The sequence below is a fragment of the Vidua chalybeata genome, chromosome 8 (genome assembly GCF_026979565.1).
Source record: "Vidua chalybeata isolate OUT-0048 chromosome 8, bVidCha1 merged haplotype, whole genome shotgun sequence".
In the NCBI taxonomy this organism is placed as follows: domain Eukaryota; kingdom Metazoa; phylum Chordata; class Aves; order Passeriformes; family Viduidae; genus Vidua; species Vidua chalybeata.
The window spans coordinates 2,673,054-2,691,762 of record NC_071537.1 but is presented as its reverse complement, the minus strand read 5'-3'; the positions used below and the strand labels follow the sequence as shown (position 1 = coordinate 2,691,762).

Sequence of the window (18,709 nt, the reverse complement as noted above, 5' to 3'; positions counted from 1 at the left end):
TTTTTTTTTCTGAATACACAACTGTTGTGCACAGCAAATCAAAAACCCAGGGACCAGGCTTCCTTGGCCTAGATTTTCCTGCTGATATTTCAAAAGCTGGCTGCTTTTCTGAAAGCCTTTCAGAGTTCTGTCAGGGCACAAGGGTTGTCCCAGCTTTCTGCAGCATCAGAGGGTACCAGAAATACATTGTTGTCCAGGGAAAAAGGCTGAAGTAAGGAAATAAATCTTTGTCCTTCATATGGTGATGGAGAGTGAGGAAAGAGCCTGCAGGAGATAATTGTTGTTTTTTTTTTTTTATTCCTAGTTGATCTCTTGGGACTGCTGAAGTGGAGATCCAACACGAGCCTGTTGCACCAGAACTTGAAGCAGCTGATGAAAGTTGATGGTGGTGAAGTGGTCAAGGTAATGAGTTAATGTCTGTAAGAATCCCAGATTCTGAGGTGTCTTTTTTTGGCTCCCCACACTTTCCCTCCCCCTCAACCTCACTGCACTCATTTGCACAATAAATTGCAACCTGGAACCTCAAACTTCAGGGTGCTGATGCTCCTCTCCCTGCCCTCCAGGAACATTTCAGATGTTTGAGAGCTGATAAAACACACATCAAATGCACATTTCTGAAAACCAGGTTGTTTTTTTTCCTAGCACTTTGGTGAATTTTTGTATACAGACACATGAAGAAAAGGTGTGTTTCTTTGCAAGATTAGACCATCTTGGAAGTCTTACATGGTGACGTTAAATGTATTTTTGATCTATGGATGTGGAATGCAATCCTAGGGTGTGCTGCTGTTGTTTTCTTTTAAAAAATACTTCTGAAAACATTTAGCTGAGCCAAGTTATTTACATTTGCCAAGGCCACTGAGTGATTGCAGGGAGCTACATAAAGACAGATTTAGCTGTGCAAAAAAGGAGGCTGGGACTTTATGGAAGGTGTTGTAATAAATCAAATCTAAAAGAGTGTCAAAAGATGTGCTTGGGGACAGGTGACCCTGGAGAGTTCTTTCCTCACTTCAGGGGATTTTTAGTTGTTTAACAGAAGCATAATGAAGCCTCAGCTTGAAGCAACTTAAAGCACCTGGGAATGCTGATTTTGTCCTCCTTGGAGGGTGGGAAAGTGGGGTCCTACAGATCTGTGTTTTAGGAAGGTTCTGCTGCTGTGGTTTTGTCCTGGGTCGTTTGAGAGCAGAATCTTGTGGTACTGGTACTGCCATGGCTCTGCCACTTGGAGCTCTCCCTCCTCTCCAAATGTGACATCCCAGAGTTTGTGGCACCCTCCTGCTGGGTGGGGATCAGGGCTTTCCTCAGGATGCCCCACAAATGGGGTTGGAGTAAAAGTTTTGGAGTGAGTTCTCCAGCTGGCACACTCTCAGGACCCAGTGAGATTCCCTCTCCTGCTCCCAGGGATCTGAGCACAGCTGGAGCCAGGCAGAGGGCAGAAGAGGGAGTGTTTAATATTGCTCCCACCACCATTTTTATACTTTTTTAGAGGGCCAGTGCTTACATTCTCCATCTGTTGCAGCAGTGTTCCATCTTTGTGGGGGCTGCTCCATTGCAGGATCTGGTTTGTAATTGTTCCTTTCTGTTCCTCCAGCTTTCTTTGCCCTTCGTGTTTTTAGCTACAATACCCAGTGCAGCCTTTAGATATCTTTAGAAAAAGTATTGATGTGATAAAACACATTTCTATTTTCTGTTAAGCCATTGCCCGTTTTAAAAACTCCCAGTAAAAGGCCTGGGTCTACTGGTGTTCATTTATTTGAGTGGAGATGAGCTCAGATCCCCATTCTGTGCCTGTTCTCAGAGTGTGTGGAAGCTTTAAATGTTATCTCCCTTCCCCAGAGGCTCTGGCTCCATTTGTGCAGAGTCTGTGCAGTATGAGAATGTAAACTAATAGTGTAGGAATTATTCATGCCACCTGAGAAATGTCCTGCCCCTTCACACAGCAGCAGCATGTCTGCTGTGCTCTTCCTGCTGCTACACCAAGTCCCGGTGAGCAGATTTCAGACTTGAACTCTGCTCATGAAAGTCAGGCTGAGGTGCCTGAATGTGAAATCAAGGCTTGATCAGCCTCTCAACCATCCTTTGGCTTCCAGGGGACTCAGTGTGTGGGACCCAAGAGTGCAACTTCTCTTCAGACCAAGAAACTTCTCCTGTCAGGGCTCAAATCTGTGCTTTGCACTTCCCTCCCTGCCAGCTGGCAGCAGCCACAGAATCATTTAGAATTACAGAACCATTTAGGTTGGAAAAGACCTCTGAGATCACAGAGTTCAACCTCTAGAACATCAAGTCCAGCCTTTAATGTGCTTTATTTGCACATCTTCTTTAAGGGGATGAGTAAGGCTGTGAGAAGGTGATGTTTTCCTTTTGCCCCTGTGGTGAAATTAAGAGCTGGCTCTTCCCCAGGGCTGGGCTAAGATCAGCTGCAAGAATTTGGGCTTTTGTGTTTTTTACATCCTCAGCAGCATGAACTGTGACTCTGTGTTCAGTTGGTTTAAGGAGTTTGACATTCAGCTGTGAATGGGGGTTAACTCCTGACATTTGACTGTAGGTCGAGGAGGTCAGGTGGATCAGGCTTGATCCAGGAGGCTCCCTGAACAGCTGAACATTTCTAAAGGAGGAAGGTGGGGGTCAGGATAGTTTTCCATCCCTCTCACAGGATGTGGAATGCCTCTTGTAGCTGGAACCCCAGGATCAATTCCCTTCTGCTTGTTGAGATGTAGATAAGACAGAGGGAAGAACAAAGCAAAAAAAAATTTTTTTTTTTGCATTTTACTTCCCTGTGAGGGTGGGCAGGCCCTGGCACAGGGTGCCCAGAGCAGCTGTGGCTGCCCCTGGATCCCTGGCAGTGCCCAAGGCCAGGCTGGACAGGGCCAGGAGCAGCCTGGGACAGTGGAAGGTGTCCCAGGGAGTGACACTGGATGGGATTTAAGGTCCTTTCCAACCCAAACCATCCTGGGATGATTTGAGACAGATGTGCTGGAACCATCCACATTTAACCCCTTCTTTCTCAACCCAAACTGAGCTGTGATGCAGCCTGGCTGTGCCTGGAGGAGCCCCTGTGTGTCTGTGCCAGCTGGAGGAAGGAGCTGCTCAGACACAATCCCATCCCAGCAGAAGTGATGAGTATCTCTGGCACTGCATGGATTCCTGGCTGGCTCTGGGAAGAACTCCTGGAATTAGGGACCTTTTGTCCTCGTGCTGTACCGGGAAGCCCGTGGCACTAATCTGCTTTTCCTCTCATGTTGCACAGATGGGGGTGCCCAGCCAGGGGGGAGTGGAGCCCTTGCTGTGTAGGTTTGGGGCAGCAGTGGGGGGCTCTGTTCCCGTGCCTGCATGTGTGATCCCACCTGGGGCTGTGGGTCTGTGCTGCAGCCCTGAGCAGGGATGTTCTGAGTGCCTCCCGTGGCTCAGCTCCCACCTCCCTTGGCATGAGACTCAGCTGCTTGTGTGGTTTGTGCTCTGAAACACCCAAATTTTCAGCCATGCATGGTGACCGTGTGGTGAATCTGCAGTTTGGAAATTCTTGTTGTTGGAGCATTGTCACAGGTTAAAGTCCTTGTCCAAGTGTGATTTCTGACTTCATTTTTTCTGTTGGAGTGGTAACCTGTGTATAGATAATCAACTTCACTAAAAATAATCTGCTGAAAAGAAAAGTGTTGGAATTTCCATTTTTTTGGCTAACTTTTAAAAAATGCCTTTACTTTAGTAAAAATACCTGTAGAAACCTGTGTGGAACCTCAATTTAATTTGCCTTTGAAAACATGATGAGAGCTGTGTTGTTTCTTTGTAGTTTCTTCAAGACACACTGGATGCCCTTTTTAACATCATGATGGAGAACTCGGAGAGTGAGACCTTTGACACTTTGGTGTTTGATGCTTTGGTGAGTTTGCAGTGGGGAGGGTCTGAAATGTACCTAATAATGGGGAATTAATGATAGAATGAAGTTTATTAATGGAAAAGATCTGAGCTGAGAGTTATTTAATTTAAAAGCTATATTTAAAGGTTCACATCCAGAGGGAGTTGGATTATATCATGTCATCCTCCCAGGAAATCAGGAAGCACTGAAATCCAGTCACTTTAATGGATTACCAGCAGAATTTAGACAGGAGCAGAACAGAAATCTTAATGTCAGTAATGTTTCTTCTCTGAGAAGAAAGGGGAATGGACAAAAATTACAGATTTTTTTGAGACTAACACACTAATTATGCTGGGGTTTTTTTAGGTATTTATTATTGGGCTGATTGCTGACAGAAAATTCCAACATTTCAACCCTGTCTTGGAGACCTACATCAAGAAGCATTTCAGTGCTACCTTGGCCTACACGTAAGTTGGAAAATTTATTTTTGCTCATGTGACTCTGACAATTTTTTCAGGTAATGTTACTTAATTACTTATTTATGTAGCTTAATTAGGAATGTGCCTATGAGCTTGGGAGGGTCTTGAAGACGACTGGGGTTAGTCTTTGTTTCTTTCTTGAAATAAATTGGTAGAACTTTCAGTGCTGTGCAAGGAGAAGTTTTGATAGTGCTGTAATGAAGAAGGGGGATGATTTGACAATTTCAGGAGTTGTTTTGTAAGGAAAACAAAAGCAATTCTCATTCCTATTGGAAGGAAATCACGTCCATTTAAGATGCTTCAAATACTGGGTTTTTTTTTTTTTTTTTGCATTAAGTGACACTGTACCCTGATTATCCATATTACTGTCAATGTGGGGAAGAAGCAGTGAAAGACAAAAAAAAAAAGGCCCATTATTTTTGTTGTCTTAAGTAGTTTGCGACAGTTGCAATCTTTGCTGCTGTGCTACACTGGAGGAAGAATATCCAATGAAAATCTCTGCAGTGCTGGGGGGAAGGCAAACCCAAACCAGGAAACCTGGAGTGCCCTTTGCTGGTGCAGAGTCTCTGTGCAGGGACCTGAAAATGTTTGAAAATATTGATTTAAAATCGTGAAGAATCATGAAATCATAGACTGTCCTGAGCTGGGGGGGACCCACAGGGATCACTGAGTCCAGCTCCTGGCCCTGCACAGACACCCCAAAATCCCACTCTGTGCATCCCTGGCAGTGCTGTCCAAACCCTCCTGGAGCTCTGAAACCTCGTGCCCATTCCCTGGGGAGCCTGGGCAGTGCCCAGCACCCTCTGGGGGAACAACCTTTCCCTGGTCCTTCTTTAATTCCCAAAGAAGATTGGAGCCTGCAGTCTCAAGGCTGATATTTTGATCACTGAGTTGCTGCTGCTGTTGCAGCTCCCGGGTGGAGCATCCTGCATCACCTGGGCTTCTCAGGAGGAGCTGAGGGTGCTCCTCTCGTGGCATGGAGAGCATCCTTCCCTCCCTCGAGGGCAGAGACAGGGAAGAGCTGAATTCTGGCTTGAGGTGTCCCCATGGATGTGACAGATCCCTGCCCTCTCCCTGCCTTTTATTCGTGGAACATCCAGCCCAACCTTCAGCCCTGAAGTAAAGAGAGGTGGCCTTGGCAATAGTGAAGTGCTTACTTGGAATTCTCAGGCAGTTGGCTCCTGCTCCAACAAATCCCCCGGCAGCAGGATGTCTGTGAGCTCGGTGTTGTTTTCTGTTAGCGAGGAATAATGTGGAGCTTGTTTACTTGGAGTGGGGATGTTGGATCATGCACTGGAGCTGGGATGATTTAAAATGGAATTGCTCGTGGTTGCATTAAAGCCCTGATTTATATTCATTGGAAGGGAGGGAGCTGAAATGGGATTATTTTGAAAATTGTTTCACTTTCGAGTTTGATAGGCTTTAAAATGCAGAAGAAGAGAATTTCCAGCTGCTGGTGTGTACTTTGAGGAATAAATTTTATAAATTTCAGCCCAAAATCCATGGGAAAGCTTTCTAAAGGGGAAGCCTTGCTGAATGAAGGAAGTCATAGTTTGTGTTAATTCTAACAGCATGCTTATATTTAATGTAATAATTTTTACTTATAATTATTTATTATAATTATAAATACTTATAATTTTTATGATTTATAATTTATATTTATTATTAGTGGGTACATTTTTCTCAGAGCCTAAATCTGAGTATCCATCTGAACATCCAGCAGAAAATCAGCCTTACTGAGATTTGTTGTATTATTTGTGTGTTAAATGAGGTTATGGTACGTAGTTTTTCTTTTTTTTTTTTTTTTGCTAAAGAATAAATTCCAGCTACTTATCAGCAAAACAAAACCATAATGAGTTTATTAGTTGAATAATTAACTTTGTAGCTCTGTGGGCACATAATTTTTTCTTTAAACCTTTCAAAATGGAAATTCTGTGAGAATACCTGTAACTTGTGTGTGGGTTTTTTTTTTTTTTTGTATTTAAACAGAAAACTGACCAAGGTTTTAAAAACATACGTGGACAATGCTGAGAAGTGTGGGATCACTGATCAGCTCTTCAAAGCCATGAAAGCCCTGGAATACATCTTCAAGTTCATCGTCCGGTCCAGGATATTGTTCAACCAGTGAGTACAGGCAGTGCTCCAACCCCCCATTGCCAATAATGCCCCAAAACTGCCAGCATTTTACAGCCCAGCAGTTCAAATTGCTTAGTATTGCACTATTTCAGAAATACCTGAAGTTGTTTCAGGGGGAAGGGTTTTCCCTCTTCAGCAGAGATCTGTATTTTCAGTAGCAGTGAATTGGTAAAATCAGGGTAGTTCAGGTCTCTGAACAACTAAAGCTTGGCAGTGTTTGGGGAAACTTCTGTTGCTGTATTGTGTTTTATACACAAGATGTTACAGAAGTTGTAAACCAAGCTGATGGGATCTTCACTTAGATTGAGTCCTTTTACTGCTTGTTAGCAGTGGGAACAACCTCATTGCAAGGGATTTATGTAGAGCTCTTCAGTTACCATCTCCACCACCCTTTTCTTTAATTTAAGGCCTGGAATTTATTTCTGTAGGAGCCTTGCTGTGAGATTCATAAAATACTGGATGTCACTGAGGCTGCAGCAGGGCCTACAAATCACTTGAAAACAGAAAAAATAAAATTCTCTCTGGCTGCAAATTGGATTTACAGACAATCTGACCCTCCAGGACTGGCTGTGGGATTTCCTTGTGGGAAGCACAAATTCACAGCCCTTCAGTGTGAGACCCAACCCTCCATGCCAAGGGATTAATCAGCAAAATTACTGAATGCTGAAGGAGCCTGTGATTATTTTCTTCTGCAGGACTAAAGCCCTGCCTGGGGGGTGTGATTTGGAGTGATTAAAATGCAGGATTGCTGCTGCTCCACTGAGGAATCACAAGCAGCCAGCTGAAGCTTTTACTCCAAAATATGGCATATTTTTAACTTCAGGAAGGAGTGGTGGGCTCCATGGATGGATGGAGCCTTTTAGCAGTTGAGTTCTGGATAAATCCATGGAAGTTCATCCACTTAAAGCATGGTAGCACATCTGTTTGTTCACTACAGCAAAGGTTGATAAAGGCAAAATATTACAAGTGGCCTTTAGAAACATCTCTGATTTCCTCAGTAATGATCCCAGTGCTCGTGGTGTATTCACTACGGTCTTAAAATCCTCCAGGTAGTGCTGGAAGGACCAACCTGGTGTAAACCTGGATTTCTCACAGCTGCAGAGACTTTGTGCTTTATCAGGTATATTAAATAAATAGATGTTATTAACTGACAGTAGGAACACATTTGTAACTTATTTTTATTATAACTTCCTTTTTGAAAGGCAGAGCTTTTTGTCTGAAGCACTTTGATTTATTGGGCTGTCAAGTTCAGTTACTCTTTCTGTTGGTATAAGTTTCACCTCTGTAATCTGTTCAGGGGGACACTGAAATACATTATGGAAAGGAGGACTTAACAAGTTTTTTATGCTGCATAACCCCCAGTTTTAGCCTAAAAGGGGAATAGAAGTGAGCACAGCAAAATAACACAACTAAAGTGGTTTGGGGTTTTTTTTTATGGTTATTTATTTCCTCTGTGTCCAGGTTAAAATAAACTTTTTCATATCTGATGCTTCCAAAGGTTTATGAGCACAACATTAAAAATGATACACATTAACTTCAGTGTAAAGCAGCAGGAACATCCTGAGCTCCATGTTTATCCCAAGAAAAGCCCATTTCCAGTGATCCATCATGATGTAGCTTTAGATGGGGTATTGAGAAAGAATTTCTGGCTGGGAGGGTGTAAGGCCCTGGCACAGGGTGCCCAGAGCAGCTGTGGCTGTTCCTGAATCCCTGGAAGTGCCCAAGGCCAGGTTGGAGCAGCCTGGGACAGTGGGAGTTGTCCCTGCCCATGGCAGGAGTGGGACTTGATTGGATTTAAAATCCTTTCCCACCCAAACCATTCCATGATTCTTGGAACACGAAGAAATTGTACAAGGATTGCATCTGGCAAATTTCTGGATGAAATTCCCTTTCTGAGCTGCAGACTTACATTCAAGACCTTCCTACTGGGTTTAATTCCAGGAGGAAATGGAGGAAAGTAAAAGGGAGTTGAACTCATGCTGGGAGCTGCTCCAGAGGGTGTCTGGGGGGATCAGAGCCAGGGGGGCCAGGGAGGGCTTTGGAAGCCCAGCTGTTGTTGTTGGTGAGGCTCTTGATCCATCAGAGCTGACTGGGTAGAGATGGGGTTTAACTGGAGGAAGGAGTCATGGACTGGTTTGGGTGGGAAGGGACCTTAAACTCATCCCATTGCACCTCCCACAGTCCCAGGGTGCCCAAAGCCCTGTCCAGCCTGGCCTGGAAGTCCCATGTGATGTTTGTAACTCCTCCTGCTCAGATTTAATCTGGATTCCAGATCCCTTGTTTTGGTCATGTTAAGTCTGACTAACCCTGGTGTGGGTGAGTCCCACGTGCTGCCCGAGGAGGGGAAGTTTTCAAGGATGATGTGGAGGCAGTGGTGGCCTCTCCCTCTCTTTCCAGTGAGGATTGTGCCATCCTGCAGCTGGAGCAGGGCAGGTTCTGCATGGAAACCACTGCAGAGAATTCCAGGAGCACTCATTGTACCGGTGGCCCAAGTTCTTCACCTTGGCTGTGTTTTTTTGGCCTCTGGTGTTGCTCAGGTGCCTCTGTGCAGTTTTTTACCCCCATGAAAGCATCTGAGAGAGAGACAGAGGGGGGATCCCAGTGGGCAACTCAGCTGTGAGGAATCTGCCTGAAGGCACAGAGACCTTGTTCCTGCAGCTGAGCTGGGGCTGAGTCATTGCTCTGTGTCAGCTGTGCTGGCCCCATGGCAAACTGAGCCTGAAATTAGTGCTGAACCACGATTTAACCTCAGTGCTTCCTTCCCACAGGAAAAAAAAAAAAGTATCTTCTTAGCAAAAAGAGGGTCGATGGGTTCATTCTTTCTTCCTTTCCCAGAGTTTAAGGTCACTCACCTTAGGCCACTGGTAGATTTTAATGATTGCTGGCAAGTTGTCTGGCTGCTTTCTGGCTTCATCAGCACAAGGGTCCTGGCAGGCATCTGCAGGGTGGAGAGGCTGTCCCAGGCACAGGGACCTGGGGCACTGCTCAGGGATCCACCAGGGGCTGGAGCAGCACTGCTGCATGTGGCATTTCACAGAGACAGCTTCACAATAAAAATCTCTTCTTCCTGCTGGTCCAGCCTGGCCAGTCTGTCTTGTCTTGAGGTTTTTTTTTTTTTTTTTTTTTTGGTGGAAGAAAGCTCTTGATTCAGTGAAGAAAGTTGTAAAAAATCTTGAGAAAAATATAAGACAAAAAATGGCCATCTGTCATCTGATTGTTAAAAGACCCACCAGATTTTTTAAAACTGTATTTCCGTTGTGGTTTGTGCTGATAAAACCTAATTCTTTTCCAGGCTGTATGAAAACAAAGGAGAAGCAGACTTCAGGGAGTCTCTGCTGCAACTCTTCAAGTCCATCAATGAGATGATGAGCAGCAACTCTGACCAGACTGTCATAGTGAAGGTTTGTGCTTTCCAGATCTCCAGTTTTGCATCCTCAACCACAATAAGGCAGTGAAGAATTTGCTTATTTGTGCTTAAAAGCTGGCTTCACTTGAGTCGAGGTTAATTCTTGGTGCTTCTGCTGAAGGGTTTGTGACTGTGTAAAGAACTTTCTTTGAACAAGGAAATTTATAGAACTCTAGAATTATTTAAGTTGGAAGAGACATCTAAGATCATCGAGTCCAACCTTTAATTGCTTCAAAACCCTCACTTTTATTTTAAAAAGAGAACTTAATTTGGGTTCAGTGGTATTTGGCTTTTTTAACTTGTATAACCTTAAGGTGTTTTGAAGACATTATACTTAAGATGCTGCTGACAGTGTAGATCCTCATATTTTGATGTATTTATTTATATTTGAGGCTGTTCAGGAACTTCAATATAGGATCTTAACCCCTAGTATGTATTTTAAAAAAGAAAATAAGTAGTGAGAGAGACTGGAAGCTCCACTTTTCATCCCTTAGACCTTTTTAGAAAACAGCATCTGCTTTTGGGGGCATTGGCTCATGCAATTGGGAAAGGGGTCTGTGCCCTCAAATGGTGCTGATATCAAAGAGCAAAAGCTCTGAATTATAGGACTGGTAGATTTTAGTATCCAGAGGAGGCTGGGTACAGAAGTTAGTGGATCTTTTTCATCGTGGAAAACTACAGAGACTGCCCTAAATGTGTGTTTGATAAGCTGCACGTTGAACTTCTCCTTGTGCTTCCAACCAGAGTTTATAAAAAAGGTGAAACCCCCTGACCCAGCCCTGCTGAATCAGTTGAGAGATGATCAAGGGGCTGAGATTTGGGGACAGTTGGACTCTTCCTGCTCAGCTGGTTGCAGAGACAGACAGTGGGAAATCCCTGTGCCAGTAGGAGAAGTTCCTGGAGCAGGAAAAGGCCTGAGTCAGAGCCCCCAGTCCTTTGTAGCTGAGCTCTGGGGCTCCTGATGCCATGCTGAGCACACAGCAAAAAGAGATAGTGGGGATAAAGCAGCTGAGGAGGAATATTTTAGCCAAGCCTGGATCATCTGATAACAAAGTAGGGATATTACACGTTTCAGGAAAGCTGTATTTTCATTTCATTGCCACAGCATCTGTCCTGAATGGAAATGGGCAGGTGGAGGCTGTGGCTCAGAGTGTGCTCTCTGGGGTTTTACAAACAGGGACTTTGCAGATCATGGGAGTGGAATGTGATGGTTCTTTTCCTGAGACTCCCTTGCAGGGCCTGCTGCAGGAAGGCAGATGAGCATGAGCTTTTTTTCTTTAACCTTGTTGGGGAAGAAAAAGGAAAAAAAAAAAGCTAAAAATTGATTTGGTTGTGTTCACCTGAGATGCAGGAAGGAAAACTGCCTGGCAAGGGCTGGAGAGATCCCACCAGCAGTGGTTCAGAGCTCTGCAGGCTTGGGGAGAGCACAGCTCCTGTCTGTGCTTGTAGGGTGGCAGATGGAGCTCTGAGGGATGAGCCAGGGTGGGGTTTGGTGTGCCTGAGGATGCCTTGCAGAAGCCTTGACAAGCTTTTGTTCATTATTTATTGCTTTCATCTCCTCTGGACTCTAATTACTGAGCTCTTAGAACACATCATTGCTACTATTGGCTTTTTGCAGCTCGTGAAATTGCTTTTAGTTTGAAATTGCTTTTATGATGTTCAGGTACCCAGTGGAGCTGTGCAGGGTGAGCACCAGGCAGAAATGTGTGCTTCTGTCTGAGAACAAAACTGTTCCATGGGTGGGTAAATGTGGGAGTTCTCAGGGAGGGAGTGTGGGTTCTGTGCATCCTGCCTGGCAGAAATGTGTGCCTCTGTCACAGAGAACAAAACCACTGACTTGGTGGGTAAATGTGGGGTTTTTGGAGAGGGTGAGTGTGGGTTCTGTGCATCCTGCCTGGCAGAGCTGCAGGAGGTGCCAGTGACACTCTGGGGTGACCTTAGAGGCCTCATTCAGCATCTCCATCTCAGCTGGACCTCCCAGAGCTGGGGGGTGGCAGATGGGGTGTTGTTATTGGACACAAAATGAGTACACAGAGCTTGGTAAGTTTAAAAGAGAAAAAGACTCAGTTTTATTCAAACATCTGGTATTTATAGAGTTCCAAAGGTGACTGTGGATTGGAGGATGGAATTATCACCTCTCCAACCACACTGGTCTAAAGATCAATCAATCAATCATTTCTCTCTACTTACAGAGAAATATGTAAACTATTCTATTTATACATGAAATTGTGTGGGAACTCTTGACTCTCAAATATGTAAACATTATCAGAAGGCTAAAGAAGTTTGATGAGAACTTTAAAACTTTCAAAAGATCTATAAAAGAAAATGTAACACTGTTAAAAATCAGGGCAGCAGTGGGGGAATATCTGTGTGGTGCCCCACCTGGAGCTGGCACCTTGGGCAGGACACCTTGGAGCCATCAGAGGCAGGGCCAGCAGCAGGGTGTTGGGGTGACAGGGCTGTCACCCTGCTGTCCCAGAGCCTTGGAGCAGCCCCTGGGTGCTGTGCTGGTTCCAAGCCCCAGGAAGGGGTCAGAGGGTTGGGAATGCTGCACCTCCCCAAGGGTGAGACCCTGATCTCCTGTGCCCTGGGGTTTGTGCAAGGGCAGGCACTTCCTGACATCTTTAGGAGGGGAATTAAAAGGAAGTAAAGGGATTTTTTATTTTTACCTTTTCTGAGTTTGTTGTTCCAGGGGGTCGTGGGGACAGCCAGGGCTGGAGGTGCAGGGATGTGCTGGGTGCAGCCTCTGAGGGAGGCTGGGAGAGCCAGGAGGGGAAGGGAGGGCAGAAAGCACAGCTGGCATCTCCTGGGGGCACTGCAGGGGACCAGGGCTGGGCACTGGGAGGGGGTCTGAGGGCGAGGAGATGCTCCAAAGGCTGGAGCATCCCTCCCATGGAGCCAGGCTGGGAGAGCTGGGGGGCTCACCTGGAGAGGAGAAGCTCCAGGGAGAGCTCAGAGCCCCTGGCAGGGCCTGAAGGGGCTCCAGGAGAGCTGGAGAGGGACTGGGGACAATGGAGAGAGGAGGACACAGGGAATGGCTCCCAGTGCCAGAGGGCAGGGCTGGATGGGAGATTGGGAATTGGGAATTGTTCCCTGGGAGGGTGGGGAGGGGCTGGGATGGAATTGCCAGAGCAGCTGTGGCTGTCCCTGGATCCCTGGCCAAGGTTGGACATTGACACCTGGGACAGTGGGAGCTGTCCCTGCCATGGCAGGGGTGGAAAAAGATCTTTGAGTCCCTCCCAGCCCAAGCCAGTCTGGAATTCTGGTGCTGTTGGATACTTTGCTGAAGTTTCATGGACAACCAGTGATTTTAAACAGATAAATCCCAAGTCCCTGTGTTGTGCAGGAAGATCAGATCTTTCTGTGTAGCAGTTTTAGGCTTTTTTTTCACTGATTTTTATAAATATTGGGGAAGCTAAATAAGTGTAGACAAAATAAGTGTGTTTGGAGAGAGATAAGAAGTTGCAAAGACCTACAGAGAAAATTAAGGTGCTTTACATTAAACAAGGCAGATGCTTCTTTCACACATCCCACTGCTCCCATTTCTCCTTGCAAAAACTGGGATTTTCCTGTACAGTTTATCACCATGGAGCAGAACTGCCACTGGAAACTTTCTCAGAGACATTTCCAACCTCTTGGGCTGGATATACTGGATTTTTTTTTCCTGTCTGCTGGGGGAGTAGCCTTCAAGCTGACACAGAATGAAAGACTGCAGTCTTGTGTTCTTAAGAAGAATTCCTCTTTATCTCTTCAAATATTTATGTCCTTATGGAAGCTGATGATCTGCTGTTGACTGTAGGTCTTCAGTTTAATATTTTGCATTTAAATTGCTTCTTTTTTTTTCTTTTTTTTTTTTGAATTTGTTTTTTTCAAGGTGTTGGGTGCATGCATGAGGGGGGAAAAAAAGTTTCCTCAAAAGAAAACTCTCAGAATTGTACAAGGATTTGAGGTTGTAGAGCACAAAAAGAGGCTTGGAATTTGTACCTCTTTTAGGATTATAGACATTCAAAAAGTCTTGGGTAAGGGAGAATTTACAGGGTTTTTATACATATACACATATAAAACATTAAAAACTCATTTTTAAATTGTCTGGTACTAGTTCAGCTATGGGTTTCTGCAATAAACAGGTAAAATTCCACATGATCTTGGAATGTGGTTTGAGCAGAGCTTTACTAGCACTCTACTGCTGCTTACACCTCATTTCTTTTGCCTTTTATATACTCAAATGTGTTGGAATTAAAATGTTGAGGAGCAAGAACAACTAAAACCCACTTCACCCCAGGTTATAATCAGTCCTGTAGGTTTGAATTTGGGAACTGCTAAAAATTACAAGGCTCAAAACAATGCAGAAGTTGGGGTTTCTTAGTTAATTAAATAAAATTTTAGGGATTTATTTATTTTTTTTGGTGTTTGTGTTGTCTGCAGTGGAGACAGACATTTCAGGGCTGCCTTTTGCAGTTTTTTTAAGGTGTGGGGTTGTCCAAGCTGGAGAAGGAAATCCAGGCAGTGATTTGAGCTGAGATGCTGTGGGTGTTCCCTCAATAACAAAAATTCTCCTCTGATGCTGAGTGGCAGTGGCTTGGGACGGGGAGGTTCCACTTTGTTTTCCAAGCATCACTTTGACTTTGAGGGTTAAACCTGCTGCAGTAAGGTGTGTGCATGCATTTTTAATGGTTACAAGTGTGCTGAGCCTTCCTGGGTTGATTCCTCTTTTCTGCTAATTGGTGCATGATAATTATTTCCTCAGCCTTCTCCTGCTGAAGCATGAGCTCAGCTGGAGCCTGGGAGTGATGGTTCAAGTGTGGATAAAAATGCAGATATTCCTTAGTCAGGGATTCCTGCATCTCTTGGGAGGCAGAGAAGCTCCTCCTGCAGTGGAGGGAGCTGGACCCTTCTCAGCCAACATAAATGACACAAAAATTCTAACCTACGCCTAACATCTTATATTTCACCCACAAAAAATCACAAACTTGGTATAGAAATGATAAAGTTTTTATACCAATGCAAAAAATATAAAAACGATGGTAATAAGAATCACAATAATAAAATAATAATCAAAATTAATATAATAAAACCTTATTAACAAAAGCATAATGTGAATGTTATTGCAATTCAGAATTCCATACAAAATAGAAAACCATTAAAATTGTGATTACATTTAACCTATCCCAAAACAAAATTAAGAAAAAACAACAAAAAAAAAGTAAAAAAGAAAAAAAAGCCTAAATCAAGTATCATACTCATACATTATTACTTGATTATTTACCTTAAATAAGACAAACCTACCCAAACCCAATATTTGAATAACAAAACACAAATACCTTATCTACTTCAATATCTCCAACAAAAATTTAACAAAACTGTCAAAACAATATTCATAATTCAAACAAGAGGGGGAGATGTTGGAACCAAGGGGCACTGAGAATTTTGGACTTTCTGTGCTGCCAGGCACTGACCCCCAGGAGAACTCTGCACTGACCTGAGGCCGTGGGGAAGCTTCCAAAATGGAATGGTAGAGCTGGGATTGTGGGGGTGGAGTTTGGATAGAAGTGTGTGATAGCACAGGGTGGGGAACTCAGAGTTTCAGGGTTTAGAATATAATAATATATATAAAACAAGATGGAGGTGTTATGGCCCCCCCTTGTTCTCCCCCCTTGTTCTCCACCTTCTTCTCCCCAGGTTTGGGTGGTATTTTGTAATTAAACAGAAAAGTCCGCATTGCAGGACACAAGGGATTAGTTATTGGGTTAAAAGTGAAAATAATTTAGGTGTCATTTCTTAATTAGATAGTTTAACCTTAAAAGACCTTATAGAGAAAGATAGTTAGGCATTTTGTAGCTTGTTAATAGAATGGTGTAGAACTCATGACTTGTAAAACTGTAATATAAATAAAAATAATAAACATCTAAGTCTAAACACAAAATCCCATCTCAAACGCTTTCAATCCCAACCTTAGTGAAAACAAAAAAAATCCAAAAACCGTCAGGTCCCCTCTGATATTTGCTCTTCTGATTTTGTTCAGGATGGCTGGGAGCTCTGAATGATCTGAATTAAGGAGGTGTGAGCACTTTGTGTGTATAAAATCATCCTGTGTGTGGCCACAGAGAGCTGGGGTGGAAGATGAGATCATTTTTTAGTGTGAATTTTAATGTGAATTCTCCCGTGCCTGTGGGTTCTTAAGAATTCTGCTCACTTCTAACACATTTCTCAGTTTCCAGTGTGTACTTTAATAATCTGCATTTATTGCTAAAGCCACAGAAAAGTATTTAAATGAAGGCAGGGAAATATGAGGTGCCTGAGAAGAAAACAAGACTGTGTTAATCTGCAGGGCTTTTCCAACAGGTGGAATTCTTAATAAACATCACTTGAAATGAGCTGAGTAACAAAATGCAGCTGTGGACTGGGGTTTCTGTGTCTCTTAGCACCCACGTGGGTGATAAATATCTCCAGAAGATATTTATTTGTGATTGTGCTTTGGGCTGGTTTTTTGCCCTGAAGTTGGGCAGGTTTTTGGCCTGAATTTAGGCTGGTTTTGGCCTGAATTTAGGCTGTTTTACACTGAATTTAGTGCCAGAGGTGCTGCTTTGCAACTAGGATACAAACTGCTTTAGTTTGTGGGCTGAGTAACTGCTCTAGGCTGGGGCAAATCTCAAATATTGAGTTTAGGTTATTGGAGAACAATATTGAGTTTCCTGGATATTGTTTGATCCAGCTGCTGACTGGGCTTCATTTGGTTTGGATGAGTTTAATGGAATGGCACCCCAGATAATGCTGGGGTGGAAGGGAGGTGCTTTGTTGAATGGCACAAAGGAGGAAAATTAACATTAAAATAATGTTCTCAAATGGAGTCAGGTGAAACAAATTTATTGCTTTGTCAAACAGAAGAGTTCAGAAGAATATCGTGTATTTGGCACAGAGTTTTTGTGCTTAATTTGGAGGCCAGGCATGCTGATGGAATCGAATGGCTTTGGAAAATGACAGTTTTAAATTAAGGATTTTTTTTTGCTTTTATGGACTACAAAGAGCTGAACTTAAACCCCAGAAATAAGCTGTGGTGTTCTGCTCAGAATACATTTTGTTTAATACTTTGCAAATGTCATTTGGTCAATCTAATGACAACCTTTAGTGTTTTTTTTAAACAGATACTGCAGAGAAGCTTTTGTGGCACTTTTTTTTGTCATTCAGTTTATAAACCCAAGAATAGGATAATTTTCTATTGTTAAAAGATTATTTTTTCTGTCCTGCTTGCTTTTCACTCGCCAGTGACCTACTGTAATTATCACAGAGGTGATTTCAGTTTTGTATTAATTGAGAGATCTCACCATATTCTCAATTGTGTAACAAACAGAAGTAAAGGAATAAAACTCATTTTTCTGTTACCCAAAATTATATCAGAAATACTTTAAGGTACTTAGCAAAGTTGCCCTGTCTTATTTTAATGTGCTTTTATTTGCCTGATGACACAAAGAAGAGGCTTTTACTTGTCCTCTCATCCTTTTGTGAAGAAATTAAAAACTCCAGAAATTTCCTTGGAAAACAGCTGCTCCTGGTAGTTTCAGCAGTTAGGCCAAGATCTGTCCCAATAAATAAATGAAGCTTACTCTTATTTAAATATTCAAGTGTCAAAGTGAAGTTTGGTTTTCCCCACTCACCAAAAAACTGCAGGAAAAAAAAAAATCCTTTCAGAGAATCAGGATAAATAATTCAGATAAACTTTTCATCATAGAAGTTCTTTGAACTCTTAGATGTGGGCAATGAGCTCATTTCCCTCTTGGTAGATCCCATTCTTTACCCATTTTTGGTTCATCAGACCTGTCTGGAAATGAGCTGTGAGAAAAGAGCAGCGTGGGCAGTGCAGGGGACTCGTCACTGATGTGCACAGGGGTTACTAACAATTGTTATTGTTGGCAATAACAATTCCATTGCTCCTGATCTGATTTATTCTGGCCTTTTTGAAGGGCTTTATTTCCCCTCAAATGATCTTTTAATAACAGCACTGAGTTTGTTCCTTCCACACAAACGTGGTTTCCCTGCCTGCTCTGGACAAGTTCAGGAGAACACAATTAGCTGCTAAATTAATCAATTGATGTTCAGAGGGACCACTGTTGAAAATAACAATTCCATTGCTCCTGATCTGATTTATTCTGGCCTTTTTGAAGGGCTTTTTTTCCCCCTCAGATGATCTTTTGATACCAACACTGAGTTTGTTCCTTCCACACAAACGTGGTTTCCCTGCCTGCTCTGGACAAGTTCAGGAGAACACAATTAGCTGCTAAATTAATTAATTGATGTTCAGAGGGACCACTGTTGAAAATAACAATTCCATTGCTCCTGATCTTACTTATTCTGGTCTTTTTACCTGATCTGAAGGGTTTTTGCACTGAAATAATGATCTTTTGATACCAACACTGCATTTGTTCCTTCCACAGTAACGTGATTTGGCTGCCAGCTGTGGAGAAGTTTAGGAGAGCACAATTAGCTGTGAAGTCATTAGGAGCCCATCAATGAATTTATCTGGAAAGGTTGCAAAGGTTCCTGCTCCAGACAGAGAGCAGGTTGGGATGATTTAGGGAATGAGCTGCAATTAGTCTGTGGAAGGATAAATCCTGGGAATTGCTATCCCCTGCATTGGCTGTGAGAGAGCTGTGCCCATCAATTATTCCTTAATTTCTTTCATTTAAGGCAAAGCTTTGACTTTTCTGGCCCTGATTATTTTCACTTAGTGAGCTGTGTTTCTTGGCCCAGTTAATTGCCTTTTTCACAGTTTTTAAAGGTATCCTTGAGGCACTGAGCAGCTCCTTGGCTTCTCTTGGCAGCTCCTCCTCTGAGGGAGTGTCA

General features: G+C 43.3%; 1 protein-coding gene across 4 annotated transcripts in view; it reads left to right on the top strand.

Annotated features, from left to right (window-relative positions):
- The window catches only part of DOCK1 (dedicator of cytokinesis 1), a 273,681-nt gene that overhangs the window by 54,883 nt on the left and 200,089 nt on the right, over positions 1-18,709 (top strand). For all 4 annotated transcript variants that reach the window (XM_053949419.1, XM_053949420.1, XM_053949418.1 and 1 more), the window contains exons 19-23: positions 305-402; positions 3,785-3,874; positions 4,217-4,317; positions 6,319-6,453; positions 9,758-9,866. In XM_053949419.1, the coding sequence (XP_053805394.1) occupies positions 305-402; positions 3,785-3,874; positions 4,217-4,317; positions 6,319-6,453; positions 9,758-9,866 (533 nt within the window). The remainder of the gene's footprint in view (positions 1-304; positions 403-3,784; positions 3,875-4,216; positions 4,318-6,318; positions 6,454-9,757; positions 9,867-18,709) is intronic.